At 38.5% G+C, this 18,706-nt stretch overlaps 1 protein-coding gene across 4 annotated transcripts in view; it reads right to left on the bottom strand.

Moving 5' to 3' along the window:
* The window catches only part of SEC24D (SEC24 homolog D, COPII coat complex component), a 58,271-nt gene that overhangs the window by 26,773 nt on the left and 12,792 nt on the right, over positions 1 to 18,706 (bottom strand). For all 4 annotated transcript variants that reach the window (XM_027794840.2, XM_055797985.1, XM_055797986.1 and 1 more), the window contains exons 7-8: positions 15,184 to 15,295; positions 13,710 to 13,837 (exon numbers count right to left, since the gene is read on the bottom strand). In XM_027794840.2, coding sequence (XP_027650641.2) covers positions 13,710 to 13,837; positions 15,184 to 15,295 — 240 coding nt within the window. The remainder of the gene's footprint in view (positions 1 to 13,709; positions 13,838 to 15,183; positions 15,296 to 18,706) is intronic.

Here is an 18,706-nt window from a genome sequence, read left to right as displayed (position 1 = left end):
CAAGAAGAGGAGATTGCCACGGGTTCTTCTACATACTTGTGAAGAACTTAACTGCTGAAAGACATGGCTGGTCACTCTACACAATGTAACACTGTATACTACATGTGACAAGTTGCTTTTTCAACTGCAAATTATCTCAGAGGCAAATGATCCTGAAAGCACACCCCATGAAAACCCCAGATTTAGGGGATCTAAGATTTCAGATAGTGTTTAGACAAGGGCTATTTGTTTCAAAAAGAAGAGCACTCACACATTTGGACAGCCACAGATACATAACTCTTGATGACTTCCAATATGACAGTTCTTTAAAATTATACTCCATGATCAGCAGTACTACAGCAGATAAAATATTTTACACTTCTGATGTACAGCGAACACTAAACACTGTATTTGCATGGCTGATTAACAGAAACTGACACAAAACTGCCAACTACTCAACCCAGAGGGCTCATTAAACAGACAAGCTGTGCAGGGCAACAAATTCAGAAAGGCAGTGTTTCTAGACATTATTTACGCTTACATTGATGCAAGTGTAATTATTACAATATTAGTAAGACAATTTTAAGATATACTATACAATACAGCTTCCTAATGGACAGAGGAGAAGGCTGTTGGCCAAGTGCGGTACCACTGTCCTAAGTAAATCCTGTGTTTAATCAGTACAGTAAAGAGATGAGAAGAAACTCCTTCAGATAATCAAGGGAGATTTTTGAAATCTAACACTGGTGGTTTTGGAAAAAAATCTAGGTCATTAACCAAACTGTTTCCTAGGACTGCTGTAGGGGTTTGTTTTCTTTTATTATATCACCATAGATTGCTTTTGAGAAAGATTAACCAGTCTACAAATAATCCCTTGGTTTTGAGTTGCTTTACTGAGTCACATTAAAACGTCAAGAAAGCATTTCTCTTTGTGATGTTCTTACTGTCTTTTATCAGAAGCCATCCCCTCCGAAGACAGAAATTATTTTGCCTATTCTTGGTTTTTAGATGTTGAACACTATCAGCCTCCTCTGCTGACGACTCAAGCTAATTTGGACTATCTCTCTGCAGGGTTCATAGCAGGTTCAAATATTTTCCATAAGTCTTTTTTCATCTGTTTCCTTGTTTGTTTACATAACTGCAGCACGGCCGAAGCATCAACCACGTGACGCATTATCTCTTGGCTCTGTCCTGATTTTTACAGACCACGTAAAAACGCCAGCAGCATGTTCAAACCTTCTTGCCCAAAAACGTTCCAGACCTAGGCAGAAACGTTCACCTGCACACATGGCCATGCAAACAATACTGTGTGGCATGGTAGCTGAATTTCAAGTTGACACTGCAGATGGGCTATGATCCAGTATGTACTAAAATAAACAGAAAGCTAGACATTGATTTCAGTGGATCATACCTCAAGAATATCCTTTAAATCCTCACTCAGCATTCTGTTTTTTAGGAGAGTATTGCAATTAACTGAATCGAGCTAGCAGTGTGCAGAGTGCATATATAGGCTATTCAAGAAGAAGGATTTTAAAAAGTTTGAGGATGGGGGGGAAATACACACAGTAATGATAAAATTTTGATGTAAAAAAACCAACTAAATAAGCTAGCTTACTTCTTTAGAACTTCTGTATCATACAGGTGACAGAAAAGGGTAGGGGAGAGGGGGAGGAGAAAGCACAAAAAGGAAAGTAGTCTACTATCCATGCTTAAGAGAGGCACCACAAATTCTCCTGGTCATGATCCCAGACCAGGAATACGAAGTGTTAACAAGTCAGCGCTCTCCAGCACTTCTCAGCTTTGTAGTGCTGACTGTTATTTGGATGTACGGACATGCTGTATCTCAAGTGAAGGTCAGCAGCCAGGATTAACTGATGATATAACAGGAGCGTGAAATTGGATAATCAAGAAACTGTGCTGAACAACAGACTTTTAAAATGTTAGCACTTTAAACCAATTGGATCTCAAGCAAGACCTGCCTCAGCCCAAACTATACTGAACCTAGTAAAAGTGTGAGCTGGTGCAGAGGCACATACACAAGAAGAGAACAAGGGAAGGGGTAAGAGACAGACAAAACTACTCTAGGACAGTGTCATCTTTGTCATGTCGCTCCCCTCCCTGTTTCCCATTAGCACCCCTGAGGGAGATAGACACACGCTAAATCACATGAGAGGACTCAGGTTCGTGCCTGTACTAATCCACAGCTCCACTTCCCACATATCACTTCCCACAGTATCACAGATGCTCCAGCACGGCAGTCCTTGCCCAAGATTTGTAGGCATGATTATCACACTAGCTGTAAAACCATTGAAAAATAAGACAGGCAAGTTTTAGGAAGCTTTTCTACAGAAATGGTAAGTAGTAATTACAAGGGAGAGAGTCTAGCTTTATTGATCACAGGAGTTTCTCAATAAAATTGTAAATTTGATATTGAGGGATTTGTTCTCTGCCTGGTCTGCCTGAAATTCATTCAGCACAGACCAAAATAAAAGATACTCATCAATATATTTTACAGAAGTAAACAGAACTGTTAAAAGACACCTCAATCAGGCACCGTTTTTATTTTTGGCAGATCACTACAGGACAGCTCTAGAGCATTTTCAAAACAGCAGGCAGAATTATTTTACTATTATTATACTATTACTACTGATGACTTCTTGACAGGCCCAGTCTCTTACATATGCTGTATTGTCACATCAATGTTAGTTTACCCTCAAACAGCATTTTTCAAGATGGCTAAATATATGATAAGTCAAACATCTGAGTTTAAAACACAGGCCCAGCCTATAACATGTAAAGATAATGGGTAAATTAGCATATCAATTCTGTTTTAAAAGGCCAAAGACCATTTAATGCAAACACAGCTGTGACCATTTATAACATGCTCTAGAAAATCCTTACGATAGCTATTAAAAACCCACTCCAAATAGTACTTGTGGAACATGCAGCTCTAGGTTTAGGGAAAAAATATTTAAGTTTGTCAATAAATCTAAATGTAGCGTAATGATCTCTGATGCAACACTTCTCCTAGGTGAAATTCTGCATCAGAATAACATTATCAATGTTATTCAAGTCTTTGTAGCGAGAACAAAAAAGCCACCTAGTTCTGGATTTCAGGACCATTCTGGCCCACTGTGCGCTATCATCAACTTTAGAGGCCAAGTATGTGGGTTGGGTAGACAGGGGTGTGCAGGTGTGTGTATATGTATGTATATAAAATTTTTCATCATTTGAGAGAAAAGCAATTATTGACTTAAGATCATGCATGAAAGTCTAATGAGTGGAGGGTTGCCTTCCTTCTTGAAAACCTGGAGCTGTTTCTCTTTTGTTAGGAGGCATTATTGTGACTTTTAAAACTGACTACTCATGTTTGCATTCTTGAGAAATTTCTAAAATAGAAACTTTCTTGCTCCTATTTTTGCTCACACAAACATATTAAAGAAAGAAACTTTAATGACAGAAAAAAGCACAGACAAGTACAAGAGGGTTTAATTGGAGGTGGATAAAATAGTTCTGTTTATCTGCAGGCCTTCTTGAACAATGTTTATTAGTAAACATTCCTCTAAGGCTAATTAATTTATCTCCATTGAAATCAGAAAGAACTGGGCATACTTTAAATGTCATGCTGCATTCACAAGCCAACTACGGCTAGCCAATTGCCACAGAAGTACTTAGAAACTATAATGAGAATTTTTGTTACGTGAACAAAAGGAGCACTGAATAACCTCACCTCTGAAGCAAGTATATCTGGGATGAATTTAATACCCTTTTTAAACGTCATGTCCTTTCTACAATGTTAATTTTGAAGGTCAAGCTGTTATTTTAAAAATGCCACATCAGGTAGGAATGTTCATACTCTGCATCTCTCCTCCATGAATACTTTCACAACTATCATAGCTGTGATGCTTCAAGCAGATTCTGGAACCCCCAAACATTAATAATGTTTGTATGCAACTATCCTCCTCTCTTTTACTAATGCTGAGCTACAGCTGAATGTCACAAGTAAGGGGCTGTGCAGAACTGAGTTATGAGCTAAGCAGTCCTGTGAAGGGCACAGACCTGTTCTGTTTACTGCTCCTTTACTCTGAGGCTGAGGAGGTAATCTATGCCTCCATTTAGCAAGCATAGATTACCTAATTCTGGTTGAACACCATATGAAAAAGCAGCTCCCTCCACCTATTTCTCGTCCTCCAAGAAACCAAGCTTCCCTTCCCACAGAACCAATGAAGGGGCATTCTGTAAAAGCAGGCTACAGAACAGCATTAGAGCCTGATACGATTAGGCCCCACATGTAACCTGGTACATTTGCCTGATACAAAAAAGCCAAGACCAAACGACCCAACCACAACCTTCCGCCAACATCAGCTTCCTATACAACTTTACAAAACATTTTTTCAATGTAATTACACACTTTACACGGTTGCATCCAAACTACAGTACTGCATTAATATGCACAAATAAGTAAAACACATATGAACTGAAAATGCAATAACAACTTCAGCTTAAAAAGCAAACCACTAACTTTTCCTCCTGAACTTCCTAAATACCAGTGCATTCTGACTCTCTCAAGTTTCCAAGGTAGCTGAGCAACATCTCTGACAGCTTAAGGTTAGAGCTTGCAGAGTCTCACAATGTTTAATTTACTGCTGTTGCTATGATCAACTTTGGCCAGTGCGTACGGGAGGCAAACACCATTTCAAGACAGCAATGTGCCACCTGCAGGGGAAAACGCATGTGCAAAATGGTAGATGCTATTCAAGCAGCTATGTTGAGTTACAGAGGTATCTAGTGATAGCCAAAATATTTTTTTTACTTGAGTTTCATTTTTCTTGGCAAAACAATTCATCAATATTGTTGGCCAGCTAATTAAGTGGATATGAATGTTACTTTTTATCTCCCTTCAATAGTTACTGTTTTTCTTACACTATTACCATTCTGAAGAACAAACACAGTCTCCAGCAGAAACCAATTACAACATCTTTATAAAAGCATTTTCCCCGTCTAAATTTCATATTTGTAAAAAATTAATCAGGAACTCTGATTACAATATGAATAAGGTTTATAATAATGGCAAATTTTCAAGTCACTGTCCCCATCTCTTTCAGGATTACCTCCTACCATAACTGGAATGGTGCATGGAACAGCGTACTACAGAAGTATTTTGAAAATACACTTTAAGAGTATTTAAAAATGTACACTAAAAGCAAAAAGACAGAAAAAACTAAATCAGGAAATTTACTTGAAATAAGAAAAGCTCTGCTTCCACAGACTTTTCTAAATCTGGCTCCGAAAGTTCATTGGAGTTACAGAGTGTAGTTACAGCCCAAAACGCTAACAAAAAACTTCTTCCTAGATGATGAAGTCTTGGGAAGCAATCCAATTCCAAATGCTTTACTACCAAATGCAGACTAGCATGGGGCATGCTCTGTAAAGGAAGCCTCATCAAATACAGGATTCACACACCTCTAAATTAGGCATTATGAAACCTAGCTTACAGGCACTGGTCTCCAGAGTGAAAAAAAGCTTTCTGGGTGACGTATCTGGAGATGCCTAAGAGTTCTGGGTTCTCCATACCATGCATGGGAGAGTCAGGCACCACAGAGGAGCTATGCAAAAACCCTAGATATTAACCCAGCGCTAGTTTATTGAAAAAAAATCAAGTAAAATAGCACCAACAAAGCAACAAAATGTCAGATACTCCTCCTGCTCCATAGTCCAGGCAGACTCAGAACTATGAGACCAGTCTCACAGTTCTCTCCCAAATGAAGGCATTAATAAGAATGCTTTGGCACTTGTTTTATTTTAATGACTGGAAAATGGAAGAAGTAGTAGTGCTTAGGCTCATACCAGCATGGTATATAGCAATGAGTTCACGATACAGAGGTTTATGCTACTTGGACAGTCTCTATATGAATTGATTATTCCAAACAGCTTGACATTGGATTTGTTGTAAAAATACCAAGGCAGTCCTAAGAACAAGAATGGCTGGTAGCATGGCCCTATCCCTAAACTGACCCAGTTGTCATCTACAGTGTGTTATTGATGCACATGCTCTCTTTCTGATCCACTGACTTTCACCTGCAGAAGTTTAAACAGAGGCAACAAACTCTTCTGTACAAACTGGCCAACAGCTTAGTGGTCAACCCCTGCCTTTTCTGGAGGGTGTAAAAGCATTTCAGCATCACCAGTCTAAGTGTCTAACTATTAAGTTATATCACATGTGCAGGGCTTCTACTCTTACCATGTTTTAGAAAAATATGACATCTAGCACAGAGTACTTTGATAGTGTGCCCCAAAGACACTGACAAAAATCACTCTCTGCTGGAGCCTGGACAACCCAGAGATCAGTACTGTAAGCATGCAAAGCAATCTGTCCCACTTACAATTCCGAGATAGCAAAATATTATCTCCTCGAGAGCTGCTGGTTTTGCTGTGGAGTACTCATTTGAAAGGAGGAAGCTTTTGATACCTATACTGGAGAAAGGACCAGTAGTGTCAACGGGCATGAAGGAATTTTGAATAACCTAGATAAAGGGTCATATGAAGTATACTCAAAAGGAAAAGAGTCATTAAACTTTCAATAAACTCTGACATTTCATTTCCAGTAGCTATGAACACAAAGAGGAATCTCACCTCAGGTCCCAGGTACATATGGGGATTACAAAGTTACAAGCCAAGAAGGGTGAGACATTTCAAAACAGAGCATGGCAAAACCGTTGCCAATCTCTTTCAGAACGTTTTCTTCAGAAAATTTTCTTAAAACTCTCATCTTTTGATAGTTTGAAAAAACCTTGCTAGTATTATGGACAATTTTACTGCCTAACCATGCAACTCCTGTGTAAAAAGACTCACAGTGTGAAATTGCTGAACTGTACATAAAACCAATTGCTTACATCAGCTTCAGCACCCAAAAGGAAAGGCGGCAGCAATACAAAAAGAAACTTTACAAAGAACCACTGAGTGACCCCAGAGCTACAGACCAGCAAGTCCATATGCTACAGAAAGCAAACTGGTAGATAGTACAATGTAGGAGAACATAAAAAGACAAAGAAATAGGATATACAGAGGAAGAGCTGATGTGGCTCTTGTCGAGGTATGTCATGACACGTAGCTCTATTGAATTTTGTCAAGAGTCAGACACCATGCAGATAAGCACGACCTAGCTGATATAATGTATTCCTCTTGAAAAAAGTCTTTTGATAGAATCCCTTATCAAAAGCTCTTAAATTAGCTAAGCTCTCAAGCAATATGGGGGAAGGGCCTCCTGTGAATAAGTAACTAGATGAAAGGCAGAAATCAAAGGGTAAAATAAAAATGATGGCTTTTTAGAGTGGGTAGATGTTACCAGCAAGCACCTCAAGGATCTGTTTCTGCAGTCTGTGCTTTTCAACCAATCCCTAACAGAAGGGAGCAGTCAGTAAGATGTTTACTTGGAATTGTTTTGTATTGCCTGCAAACTAAGCATTCCTCACTCTCCTCAAAGCAAAGCTCTGCATGAGCACATGACCACTAATAAACACGTGGGTCTATAAAACCATGCTTCAAACTAAAGCTACTTCCTGCTTGCACTTTTTACTAGCTACAGACAGCAGAACCTGAGCCCTCACTGAGCCCAGGGCAGGCTGCAGGAGTGTGGTGATTTCCCTAATTCTTCATATTTATTTAACATTTAAATGACTTATTTAAAACCCAAAGGAGTAGACTTGGAGTCTAAAAGAAAATCTGCACTTTGGTACTTGAGTTTGTTCTTGAAACAAAAAAAATATTTAGAGCATTGCATCACATGCTAGATCTTCACCTCAGTTTTTAGCTTCTGCTAACCTTAAAAATCCCTGTATAAACCATGGCTTTCCAAACAGCTCAGCTGCACTGGTCACCATCAAAGTTCACTGTTCTGAAAAGGTTAAATGGCTTTTAGTTCATGAACACCAGCCTTTCTGAGAAGTAATTCCAGTCCAGTTTTATCTTTTAACTAGTTAATTAACTGAGGAAAAAAAATGGAAAGTGAAGTATTAAATTCTCAGTAACTAATATTTCTTAACAAAAATAAAATAGGAAAGAACATGGTAGAGAATGCCAACACAAAACTACTAAGGAACAAAGAAGAAGGTAATTTAGATGTAAGTACAGATAATTATTTGGAGTTGTTTATTTTTGGTTTTACAACATGAAATACTGTTTTAACTACCTTTTGTTACCAAGTATTAAATGTTAAATTAAGATCACATGGTTTATTCAGGCTCTGGAAACATTCATACATCTCCAAAACAAATTCATGTATGGCTTGGTCTATGATGATAACTGTGAGAGCTAGTTTATTTTTATAGACTGTTGCTAAAGCACTGCTGGACTAAAAATAAGTTACATCAAACAGTGATACTGTATTCTCAATCTATAACAAACAAATACTTTCCACAGATCATCCAAGTCAGGACAGTGAAAATGAACCGCTATTTTTGAGAAATAATAAATAAAAAATTGGTAAAGATAAGATTCAGAAATGTCTAGAGCTGTTAAGACACTGGGTGTGTGGAGGGGAAGTAAGGCACAAATGTTTTAACAGCCTTTATTTCGAATGGGATCTAGTACACACATAATGTTCACTAGTTTTATTGTTTTCTAGATTGGCTTTAGCTTTTTTGTAGTTATCTTTGAGAGACTGCATGTGGTCGGTGGATTCTGCCCCTCTAACTTTCAACTTGAGAGCTTTTCTGAATAAATCCATTTCACTTGCTCTGCTCTTCTGAAGCTCAGTGCCTGTATGCCAAGCATAGCTAACTTAGCCGCTTTTGAAATACCAAACACAACCCTACAACAATCTCTACTAAATGGTCTCTACTTAGTTAAATTCGCTCTCACTTGCAATTTAACATTACTGAAGTACAGCCTCCTTTTTAAATTTTTCAACAATGTGTCCAGTTTTACTATTTAAAATTTGATAACCACTTCTCTAGAATGTTTTAATTGTGCAGTTTTACCAGGTTACATGTGAGCACCCGCAATCATGCATCTTAGCTGCATTAGATCTTTCTTACTCTTTTGACTACACATTGTTATGGAGTTGAACTTTCCTCTCTTGATGTGAAGACAGATATTGCAGTATAGGTGTATTTTTATGCCTTGCTTTGTATTCACTTACATTGGCCTTGTGTCTTCTCAACTCAGAATTTTTACCAGACTTTTAGATGCTATTGAACTTCTCAGACACGGTCGTATTCCACTGGGTCTCAACTGCCTGGGGAGTTTTTAACAGGCTATAAAGCAATAGAATCTTCATCTTTTCATTTCATAACATTTCTCTAATTCTGAATTTGTTCTTTCTCACTGCAGGAGCAAACCCTGTTTATTTTGGGGTCGTTCCTCCCCCAAACAGATTAAACTTCTTCAAAGCATGCATGAGATATTTTGATCTAGCACCCTTATCTAGCACTGTGATGATTTTACTTTGCATTCTTATTTTCTCCCATAGGGATAATATGTATGCCATTCTTTACTGGAAATTGAGATATCTGTTGTACATGTCTTCAAAAGATGCCCCTGATCAAGTTTGTATATTTCGCAGCTCCTGACAGCTTTTTCCCAGACCTTAGCTATAAAAAAATTCTTATTCACTTTGTACACTAACATTCTGACTTCATTTTTGGAGATGGGAGACTAGTCCCTGTGTGTAGACACTCTTCTTTCCGCAAAAGAACCCATAGGGACAACTGATCTTAAATTTGCCTTTCAGACACGATGAAATCCTGAATTCTCTTTTCCCAGGTTGGACCTCCAAACTGGAAGATCGTTTCCGAGAAAGCTACTGCTTCAGATCACTGGATCTAAACCTTCTATTGGAAGGCTCCCAGGATCTTTTATCTCTATCTCCCCATGTTCTTAGTGAAAGGAAACAAATCCTCAAAGCTCAGTTTCCAGTTGACTACTGTTTCTATGAACGCAACTGACAGCTATTTTTTTTTTTTAAATTCATTACAAGTATTAATTCCAAACCTTCAAGGAGTGTTCCAGGCTCCATCAGCCAGAGCACTGTTGATTCTTTATAGTAAAATGTGAAATGAGAGAGACATGAAAAAATATCTAATTTGCAGAACAAAATGCTGCTAACCTGCAGAAGCTACAGTAAACTCCAAAGAGAATTTCTCATAGGATCTCCTTGTCAAAAAGTAACAGGAAAAAACGCATTTGACAGCAAAGTGATGCCTATCATGTTCATCAAGCACATGTCTCTGCCAACACCAGGGCACCCATTACTTTTTCCTACTCCGTCTTATCCAGTTGCTTTAGCTGAAGAATCACTCAGGCATTCCTTCCCACTGTCTGAACTGCCAAGAACAGCCCAACACTTTGCTCTGATGGTCCAAGTGTAAGCTCAGCAAGAGACACTAATCAGAGCGCACAACCCTCCAACTGGTACTGACATGTACCACCATTTATAAGTCGTTTACCAAAATGGTGAATGCGTTCAATTAAAGAAGAAAATAAGGTCTGTACAATTGTGCTTTCCCTCTCATACATCTAATTCTACCAGTGTCAGCAGACTTAGCTATTTCACTGCTTTTTCCTAATTTTTTGCTGCAGCTCAGATTACACAGTGTCAAAGCATGGACAGGAGAAAATATGATCTGCAGTTCTCTTGATATCATTTAGGACACCTAGACAGAACGTAATGCTTCATCAATGCAAAAGCAATCCTTCTCAATGAATAAAAATCCACACTCAGGATTGGCTTCCAGAAAGGAAAACCAAACCATCTGAAGACTGCACTGAACTGTCATATTATTTGGAAATGGGAGCAAGGTAAGGTTTTTCCTCTGTTTCTAACTCTCTTAGTACCATAATAGAGTACCATAATGGCATAGAAAAAAAAATTATATGACAAAAGACTACTGAAAATGCAAATGTATTTTATACACTATCCTAAATTCACCCTCAACTAGTAAGTGATGATCAAAGCAAAACGCCAATTATTTAAAAAACTCTTAAGTCTATTAGTCACTTGAGTGACCCTGATACCCAAAGCTTTTTAAATATGGCTTTACTAACACAGAAAGGCATGGTCTATGTAATACACATCAAAATGGATCACATATTCTGTGTAGATTTGTTGAAGCCCTTTCAGTTCAAGTGAGATAGGTCAGTTAGGCGGCTGCTCCTAATCGTTATTACTGCTGCACAAACCACTTGCAGCCATTTCACATCCATGGTCCACTAAACCCTTGTAGCCATTGCTTTTCTTCCTCCTCCTCTTAAAAGAAGCAGAACTGAAGTTCTTTGGGTACTAACACCGAGTATACTAGAAATGGCAGAAACAGAGGTACATCTGCAGCTGAAGCTGCAACAAAGTAGAATTCAAGTTTTCACCAAAAGGCTAGAAGAAAAAAAATCATTATTTTAAACAGTTAATATGTACAACATGCTGCTTATCAAATGATAAAGAGATGAGACAGATTCCCACTTTGTACTGAGCCCTGTAACATGTGATGAGCATCACTTGTAGGCATTGTTAAAAGGCACTAAGATAGGGAAGATATTCTGAATCGAGGAACATTCTGTGCCTTGCAGTCACTAGTTCCAGGCAGAATGTACCATGCTAGGAAATTCAGAAACACAAATAAGCCCCTGAATGTATTTTACCTCTGTAAAAAGCTTGGTTCTTTCAAATTAAGTGGGTTTTCAGAATTAAAGTAGTTATAAATCCCATATAGAAGACCATTTTTATTAGAAGAGCTTAAGAGCAAGATCTTATTTTGGCAGCGGCAGTGAAGACAAAGGGCACAGTCAAGCCTTGGAAAAACTGCCTCAGTTAAGGCTGCCCAGTGCTTCCTACTGTAACACCATCTCTCCAGTTCTTATAAATTTACCAAGCTATAATTGTTCACATTAAAATTTTCCACACTGGACTGCTGCCAATTTTGAGAGACATTTTTCAGAGGTTTTTTTAGCCTCTTCCAAGAAAAAGGCTAGGGAAAAATACATTGCTTTTTACAGATTAATGAATTCCACTGACCTTTCCAGCAGCTTGAGAGCACTAACACTTCAGAATGGGTGGGTCACTGAGTACATCTTCCTGCCAACCCTGGGAAAACCTCCTGAACTTGGCCAAGTACAAGTGTTTGTACATCCTGCTAATTTATGTATGCAGAAGAGATTTAGATTTTAGCAACTCATTGATCACCCTATCCAAACACCATGCGGGAGACAGGAAAGCCCTGCGTGGGGGACATAAATGACTACAGGCTGACTGAAAGTGAAAGATGCACAAATGAAGCACCAACATGAAAGCAGAATCGGTAAGTGCTGCCTGGGCACAAAAACTGGGATAAAGGGTAGTGAAGAGTAAAGGTTGGCTGGTAAAGTGAATGGCTGCAAAAGCAACAGCAGGAGTTTCATCTAGAAAAAAATGCCGGGGGGTGGGGCAACAAGCCAAGTCTGCACATTCCCTTCAAGAACTGGAAAGAAACCCAAAGTTGCTGTCTAGCAGACAAATGTTGACACACAGTATCTGCAGATCCGTAAGTAATACATCCTATTTCCCTGTGGACCAGAAAGAAGATAACTACATACTACCCTGCTAAAATAATACTCTTAATTCAAACTACAGAGGACTGTTGCGTTGGAATTTATCCATCCTGATAAAGAACATCATCTGTTTTTTTCCAACATATTTAAAAAAAAAACCCTAAGAATTTACAAGTAATAAAACAAAAGTTAAAGAAAAATCAAAGACCACAAAACCAAGCGCTGAAAGTCTGTGTAATTTTAATTAGACCTTTCTGTGCATGCATTTTATGAGACATTTTTGAAAACACAATCACATGCTACAACTTTCATGAAATCCCTGTTTTTTTCCCAGCAAACAGCGCTCTGACAGTACATTAGTGCAGTGCATGAAAAGGAAATGCATTCTGCAGACCTTTGTTGCAGAATTTATAAGCTGTGCAATGGAGAAGGCAGAAGCTAAAGAACAAGAAAGATGATCCCACAGATGATGCAGCTAAATGCTGCACTTAAAAACTGGTTTTACCTCTGCTGCTGCTAAAATCCTTTCAGGATGCCAGGAAATCTGGGTAACTGTTTTAAGACCACAGGATACAGCCAACCTGCACAAATACTTTGCAGAAGAACGAGGGGTATGTTTGGAATATGAAGGGCTATTAGAGATAGTAACGTGAGAAAAGGAACTGACTAGGTTAGTGCTTCCAAATGAGTGCCAAAAATGGGTGGTTCCATTTGTCTTCTTTCTATGACTAAGCTCACTGAAGTAGAAAATACCATTATCTTCTCAGCCTGTTGTGAAATTAAATTATTTTGTAAATAACTAAATGGAAACATGTCATTCTTTGAATGTAACCATCCACGTCTTAAAATGAACTTGATACAGTTTGTGGTCATCTTTTTTTAATGTCTTTGCCCATGCCTATGGAGTTCCAGCAGAGCAAGCAACCAACAAAGCTGGCATGAACCAGAGGCAGTTGGGGGAACACACCAGGAACCTAGTGGTTCAGATTAGAAAAGCTACAAGCCTGACAACTGTGAAAACAAAGACTTTTATCCCTTCAAGTTGCATCGTGACCCAAATGCATCTCATCGTTTTCTGACATCTCTCTAGTGTCTTACTTCCTCACAGTCAGAGGTAAAACACCCTCAACCCCAATCCAATCAGAGAAGAACAAGTCTGTAATATTTAGGAGACAAAAACCACGTAGGACTAATATTCAGTTAGTCCTTACCTCATTTGGTGGTACAATAGCAAAAGGCTGGATGACAGCTGCCAGTGGAATGCGAGCCTGTTTGGCCATATCTGAAGACGATGGGAAGCAGTAGGTAGTACATCGGATATAACGAGGGCTGGCATGGCCTGCAACACCCAACATAGTGTACAGAATGAAAGGCTGTTAAAAGGGACGCGCCTGTCCCAAACACAAACCAGAAAAATCAAAACAACAACACAAAGCAACAAGTGCATATGCCGAGTTAAATAGATGCTTTTTTTTCCCCCCATGCAAGCTCCTGCCCTTTTCTCCTCTTTGTATGTCAGCCCATTGCCCCTCCCGGTAGATAAACCTTTTCTTGCTGTTTAGAGTTTTAAGCACAGATTTAAACATATCAAGGAAAACCCCACAATCAGAAAAAACGCCACACAGTAAGAATCTCAACAGAGATTAGTTTGAAACATATCATATCTAAGATCTTAGAAGAAAATAATATGGATGAAATCCCCAGTGGTAATGTCACCACGGGACATAAAGAAATGCTGCAGACTGATACCTACTGTTAAGACTGCTCTAATGAGCAAGCTCCGGTTCAGAAAAAAGTGTATCTGTGTTAACATCACCATGCTCATTTATCTTGTAAAATATAGTGTGCTAAAATCACCACACCACTTCTGGTTGCACACTTAGCTCAATTCCCTCAATGGGAAACTGTACTGTGCACTGCAGATGAGAGCACTGAAAGGCAACAGGACTTCAGAAATTGGCTTCCTTATGCTCCTTTTTTAATTATCAATCTACTCTGTTTCTTGAAAGGAATGTGTTCGTCAGAACTGCATTACCCCATTCTCAGATAATGCCAAAAAGCCTTGACGGGTTTGTACATTTTAAGCAGTTTCTCCAAGCAGTGATAAATTAATGTTGGACTAAATGACACCATCAGTTTAACTTGTACTAAAATATCAAGTCTGCTGTCAAAAGCAGCACATTGAATATTGTACTTCCAGGCTCTAGGCATAAGCAAAGGCAGATACACTGGCCCAAGGAAAAAATAGTCAACTAGATTGCTGGAATGCTGCCCCTACCAGTTAGACAGAATTTTCTAAAATATGTATTTTAATACTTAACAGTGGTAGTCTCATTGCTGCTTGTACTTTCCATCTTCTAAAATTTCAGAAGAACCCCAAAAGGATTTTCAACTTACAATTTTTCAAGGTTTTAAATTTCAAGTTAGAAAGAAAAGTTCTCTCAACTAATCATATTATTTTAAAGGTCTGGAAGGATAGAGGAGGTATTAACCCAAGATATAAGAATTCAACTCCCACTTGTCACCCACCCCTACTTTTTTTCTTTAAAGGAAGTTTCCTATTTCGTGTCTAATTTAGAGTAAGGAGCATCATTTTCTGACGAGAAATCTGAGAATTTAGTCTTTTTTTATTGTAAATTATATTTCATGTAGAAAGACTACCAAATTAGTAAGAAGGACGGTTACCTTGGTCTTGTATTATGCAGTCTGTGGTGACAAGAGGAGGAACTTGTCCTCTTGTGTTTGTAGCATAGATCTGCCCTCCCCTAGAAGCCTTATCATTTTCAATTACTTGAATCTGATGAATAAGAAGCAAGAAGGGTATGAGAAAAGTAACCCATGGATTCAGTTACATTCATAAACAGTTACACCAACATCTACACCAAGTAACACTAGAGACATTGTCTTAGACATGAGGTGCTACAAACCTATCACAATACAGGCTTCCGGGACATTTAACAAGAAAATTATACACACAGCTGAGCAGTATGATTTAGTTACAGCCACAGTTGCCTGTTGGAACTCAGGTGTAACACTGCATGCTGGGGTGGATAAGACCTATATTCAGTGAACAAATGAGTAAGTACGACGACTGCTAGGAGGACAGACCTTCTCAAGAGAAGCTAGCCAGCAAATTGAGGAGAGTGATGATGTAAATAAGTCCTCATTACTGAATCTGGTCTTCCATTCTCCCAGACCAAACTGAAGTGCAAGGTGCATCACCTTACTTGGATGCCATATATACCTGGTTATATTTTGAATGACCCTAGTCATGCCAGCTGCTGTTCTTCATAAATGAATGTACAGGTAATTGATCGGATTGCAATGGTGGAAGGGGTTAGTCCCCATTCCTCTTGAATAGGCTCCATGCACAGGCTAAGAAATAAACAATAATCTACATAGTAGATCATCTTCCTAGCTGAGCTGTATTTCAGCACTGTCATTTAGAAAGCAGCAATTTAGAACTCCTGAGAAAAGCCTTTTTGGCCATTAGGTAGTATTTCAACACGGGAGCTGAGGGGTTTTGTTCCCTAGGTCAGACTACCATGTTGTGAGCTTCCTCCTAGAAAGAAAGGAGAGCAATCACAGATATTATTAAAATGCAGCAGCTCTGATCATGTACAGATTTACTTTGGTCGAAGCTTCGTTTATAGCAATGTATAATGTAATCTCATGAAGCGCTCATGAAACTGGCTTTACTACTGAACAAATTCCTTTCCCATACACCTCCTCCACTGTTGCTTCTGCACAGTTCCTCACCCCTGTTAAAGTCTGATACTTTTCAGGATATACCTGAAGATATATAAAGCTGTATTTTGTTCCACACCATAAACCGGATCACTGAGATGATACCATTATTCCTCCTCTTCCCTCAAAGAAGCTATCTTTTCGGCAATCTGGTTTAGAGTGTAGCCGAACAGCTGTGAGAGGCAATAGGAATGAGACAGGGAATTTCTGAAACTGGCTTTGCCACTGCTGTTGGTATCCCATGGAACTGTATCTTTCCACTGTACGTGAATTTCTAATAATAGCTAGGGAAGTTCAGAAGCCTCTGTTGGAAAGCAAACAGAGAAGAAAAACAAAATTAATTGCATAGAGTCTATTGATCATTGTCCAAGAGGTATTTCTTAACACACTGGAAATAATCTGGGGCCTGTAATTTTCTTTTCCCAGTAAAGTTATTGTATTGCAATTTAAATATACAGTACATTCCTCAGAGAGCTTGTTATATCTTCTGCTTGATTACTTTTCCCTGCCTCCTTGGACTGTATACTTATTGCTAACTCTTGCATTAGAAGATAAAAGGTTTTGCTCTAAAAAGGTCCACTGGCTGAAGAAAGCAAACCACTTTCAGACTTAGCTCTGCAAAGGATCAATGCACCATGGTATTCCACAGTTAACTGACCTAAATACATCATTATTCTTGGAAATAATTGTTGACAAAGCCCAGATGCTAGTTTTCATAGATGTTGTCAGAGCACATATCAACCTCTAACATATGTAAGAAAAATATAAATCAACAATGGCTACAGATAAGAAGTAAATTTAACTGGCAACACTACTGTAATTATATAATGTAAATAAAAGAAGAGAAATACACATGGTCATACTTATTCCTCATTCTGAATTAGCTTTTTGCCCTTTACAGACTTTGACCCAGATTATGTTTCTTTTAAACATGTAATTTTGATCCTCTCTGTGCTGCTTAAACAAACCTTTTAACCTATTTTAACATCGCTGCCATAGTCAAGGCTGTTTATTCTATGTGCATAATTGAAACAAGACATCAGACTATGCTTTCATGCCAAACTGCCTTCTCTCCCTCCCCCCGCCCTTTTTTTTTAATTAGACAAGACCATTTTATCCTTATGTCAAAAGCACCATACTGAAACACTAGGAATGACTGACCTATTAAAACCATTTGTTAATTTGAAACACTCACTTCAGTTTTTTTATGCAATGACTTTCAGTTACATTTAACTTGAAAATTGCCTTTAATGGAGGTAATTGCAGTTATTACATTAAGCTCAGTGATTATCAGCAAACATTTTTCCAAAATTATGGGGATTTTACATCTAAACTATGGCTGGATAAAACAAATAATCTTGTCCAGAACGATAGTAGAATATCCCAGTTTAAGGAAGGAGGGCTGCTCCCTACTAGACAGTGTCAGGCTTTGAGACAAACACTTTTATCTCATCTTGGTGGAACACAAATTCTTTCTCGTACAGCAGTACTGCTTCAGCAGAGGAAGATTCCTTCACCCAGACTAGCTTATGGTGTGGTGGCTAATACACTTTTTTTTGAAGCAGAAAGTTCTAAGTCAAGTTGCAGGACACAGCTTGCTTCAAAATCCTGACTCTCCAAGGAACTTCTGACCTGTCCAGACAATTGTCTGAACCAGTATAAGTGTGTGCATCAGAATGTGTTTTCCCCATGAGTTCAGCACATTTTCTCCCTTTATTTAAATCAGCTGTTTCTAATAAAGAAATTAAATGCAGCCTGCATCTGACTAGCTATTCTTTGGGTAACAACTAGCCTACTTTATTTAAGAAAGATGGACACAATCATAACCTTGTTTTCTTCTTCTCTAACACCATCCTAAGAAGAAGAAACACTGTCCCACCAGTGCATGTTCCAACAGCTAAGCTTCTTCAACCTGTATGAAACTTCAGCAATAAGTATATTCCAAGGCACCGAAATCTTTACAAAGCTGCAGCAACTGGAAGGATGCTCAGGCAAATAATTCTAGTTGCCTGCAGAACTCCTGAAATCAAATGGTGAGGTGGCTTTTGAGCACGGGACTTCTTAGCATTTCCAGGATTGCAGTTTTAGAGTTCACATACCTGTATTCTGCACAAATGCTATTTCAAGTGTTTACCTGTTACCAAATTTAAGCCTTCAAACTTGCCAGCATGAAAAGGAAAGGCGATTAGCTGCAGTGAATGCAAGTAATCCTTCAGTAATGCTCACTGTCATACTAAGAATCCTATTGCAAATTCCTATTAAAGTATTTGGTATTATGGGTATGTCCCATGTTAGATAAAGTGATAAAGCTTCTTCCATACTAAAAAACACATTATGCACTGATTTACGCAAAACTGACAGTACAGCTTACAAAACAGCATGTAATTAAGAAATGGCAAAAATTGGAATGTATCTTGTGAACCAAGCCATGTAAGTGCTGTTTGATGTTACAAAAAAACCC

This window comes from Falco peregrinus, chromosome 2 (assembly GCF_023634155.1).
Source record: "Falco peregrinus isolate bFalPer1 chromosome 2, bFalPer1.pri, whole genome shotgun sequence".
In the NCBI taxonomy this organism is placed as follows: domain Eukaryota; kingdom Metazoa; phylum Chordata; class Aves; order Falconiformes; family Falconidae; genus Falco; species Falco peregrinus.
This window is presented reverse-complemented; position numbering and strand designations above follow the sequence as displayed.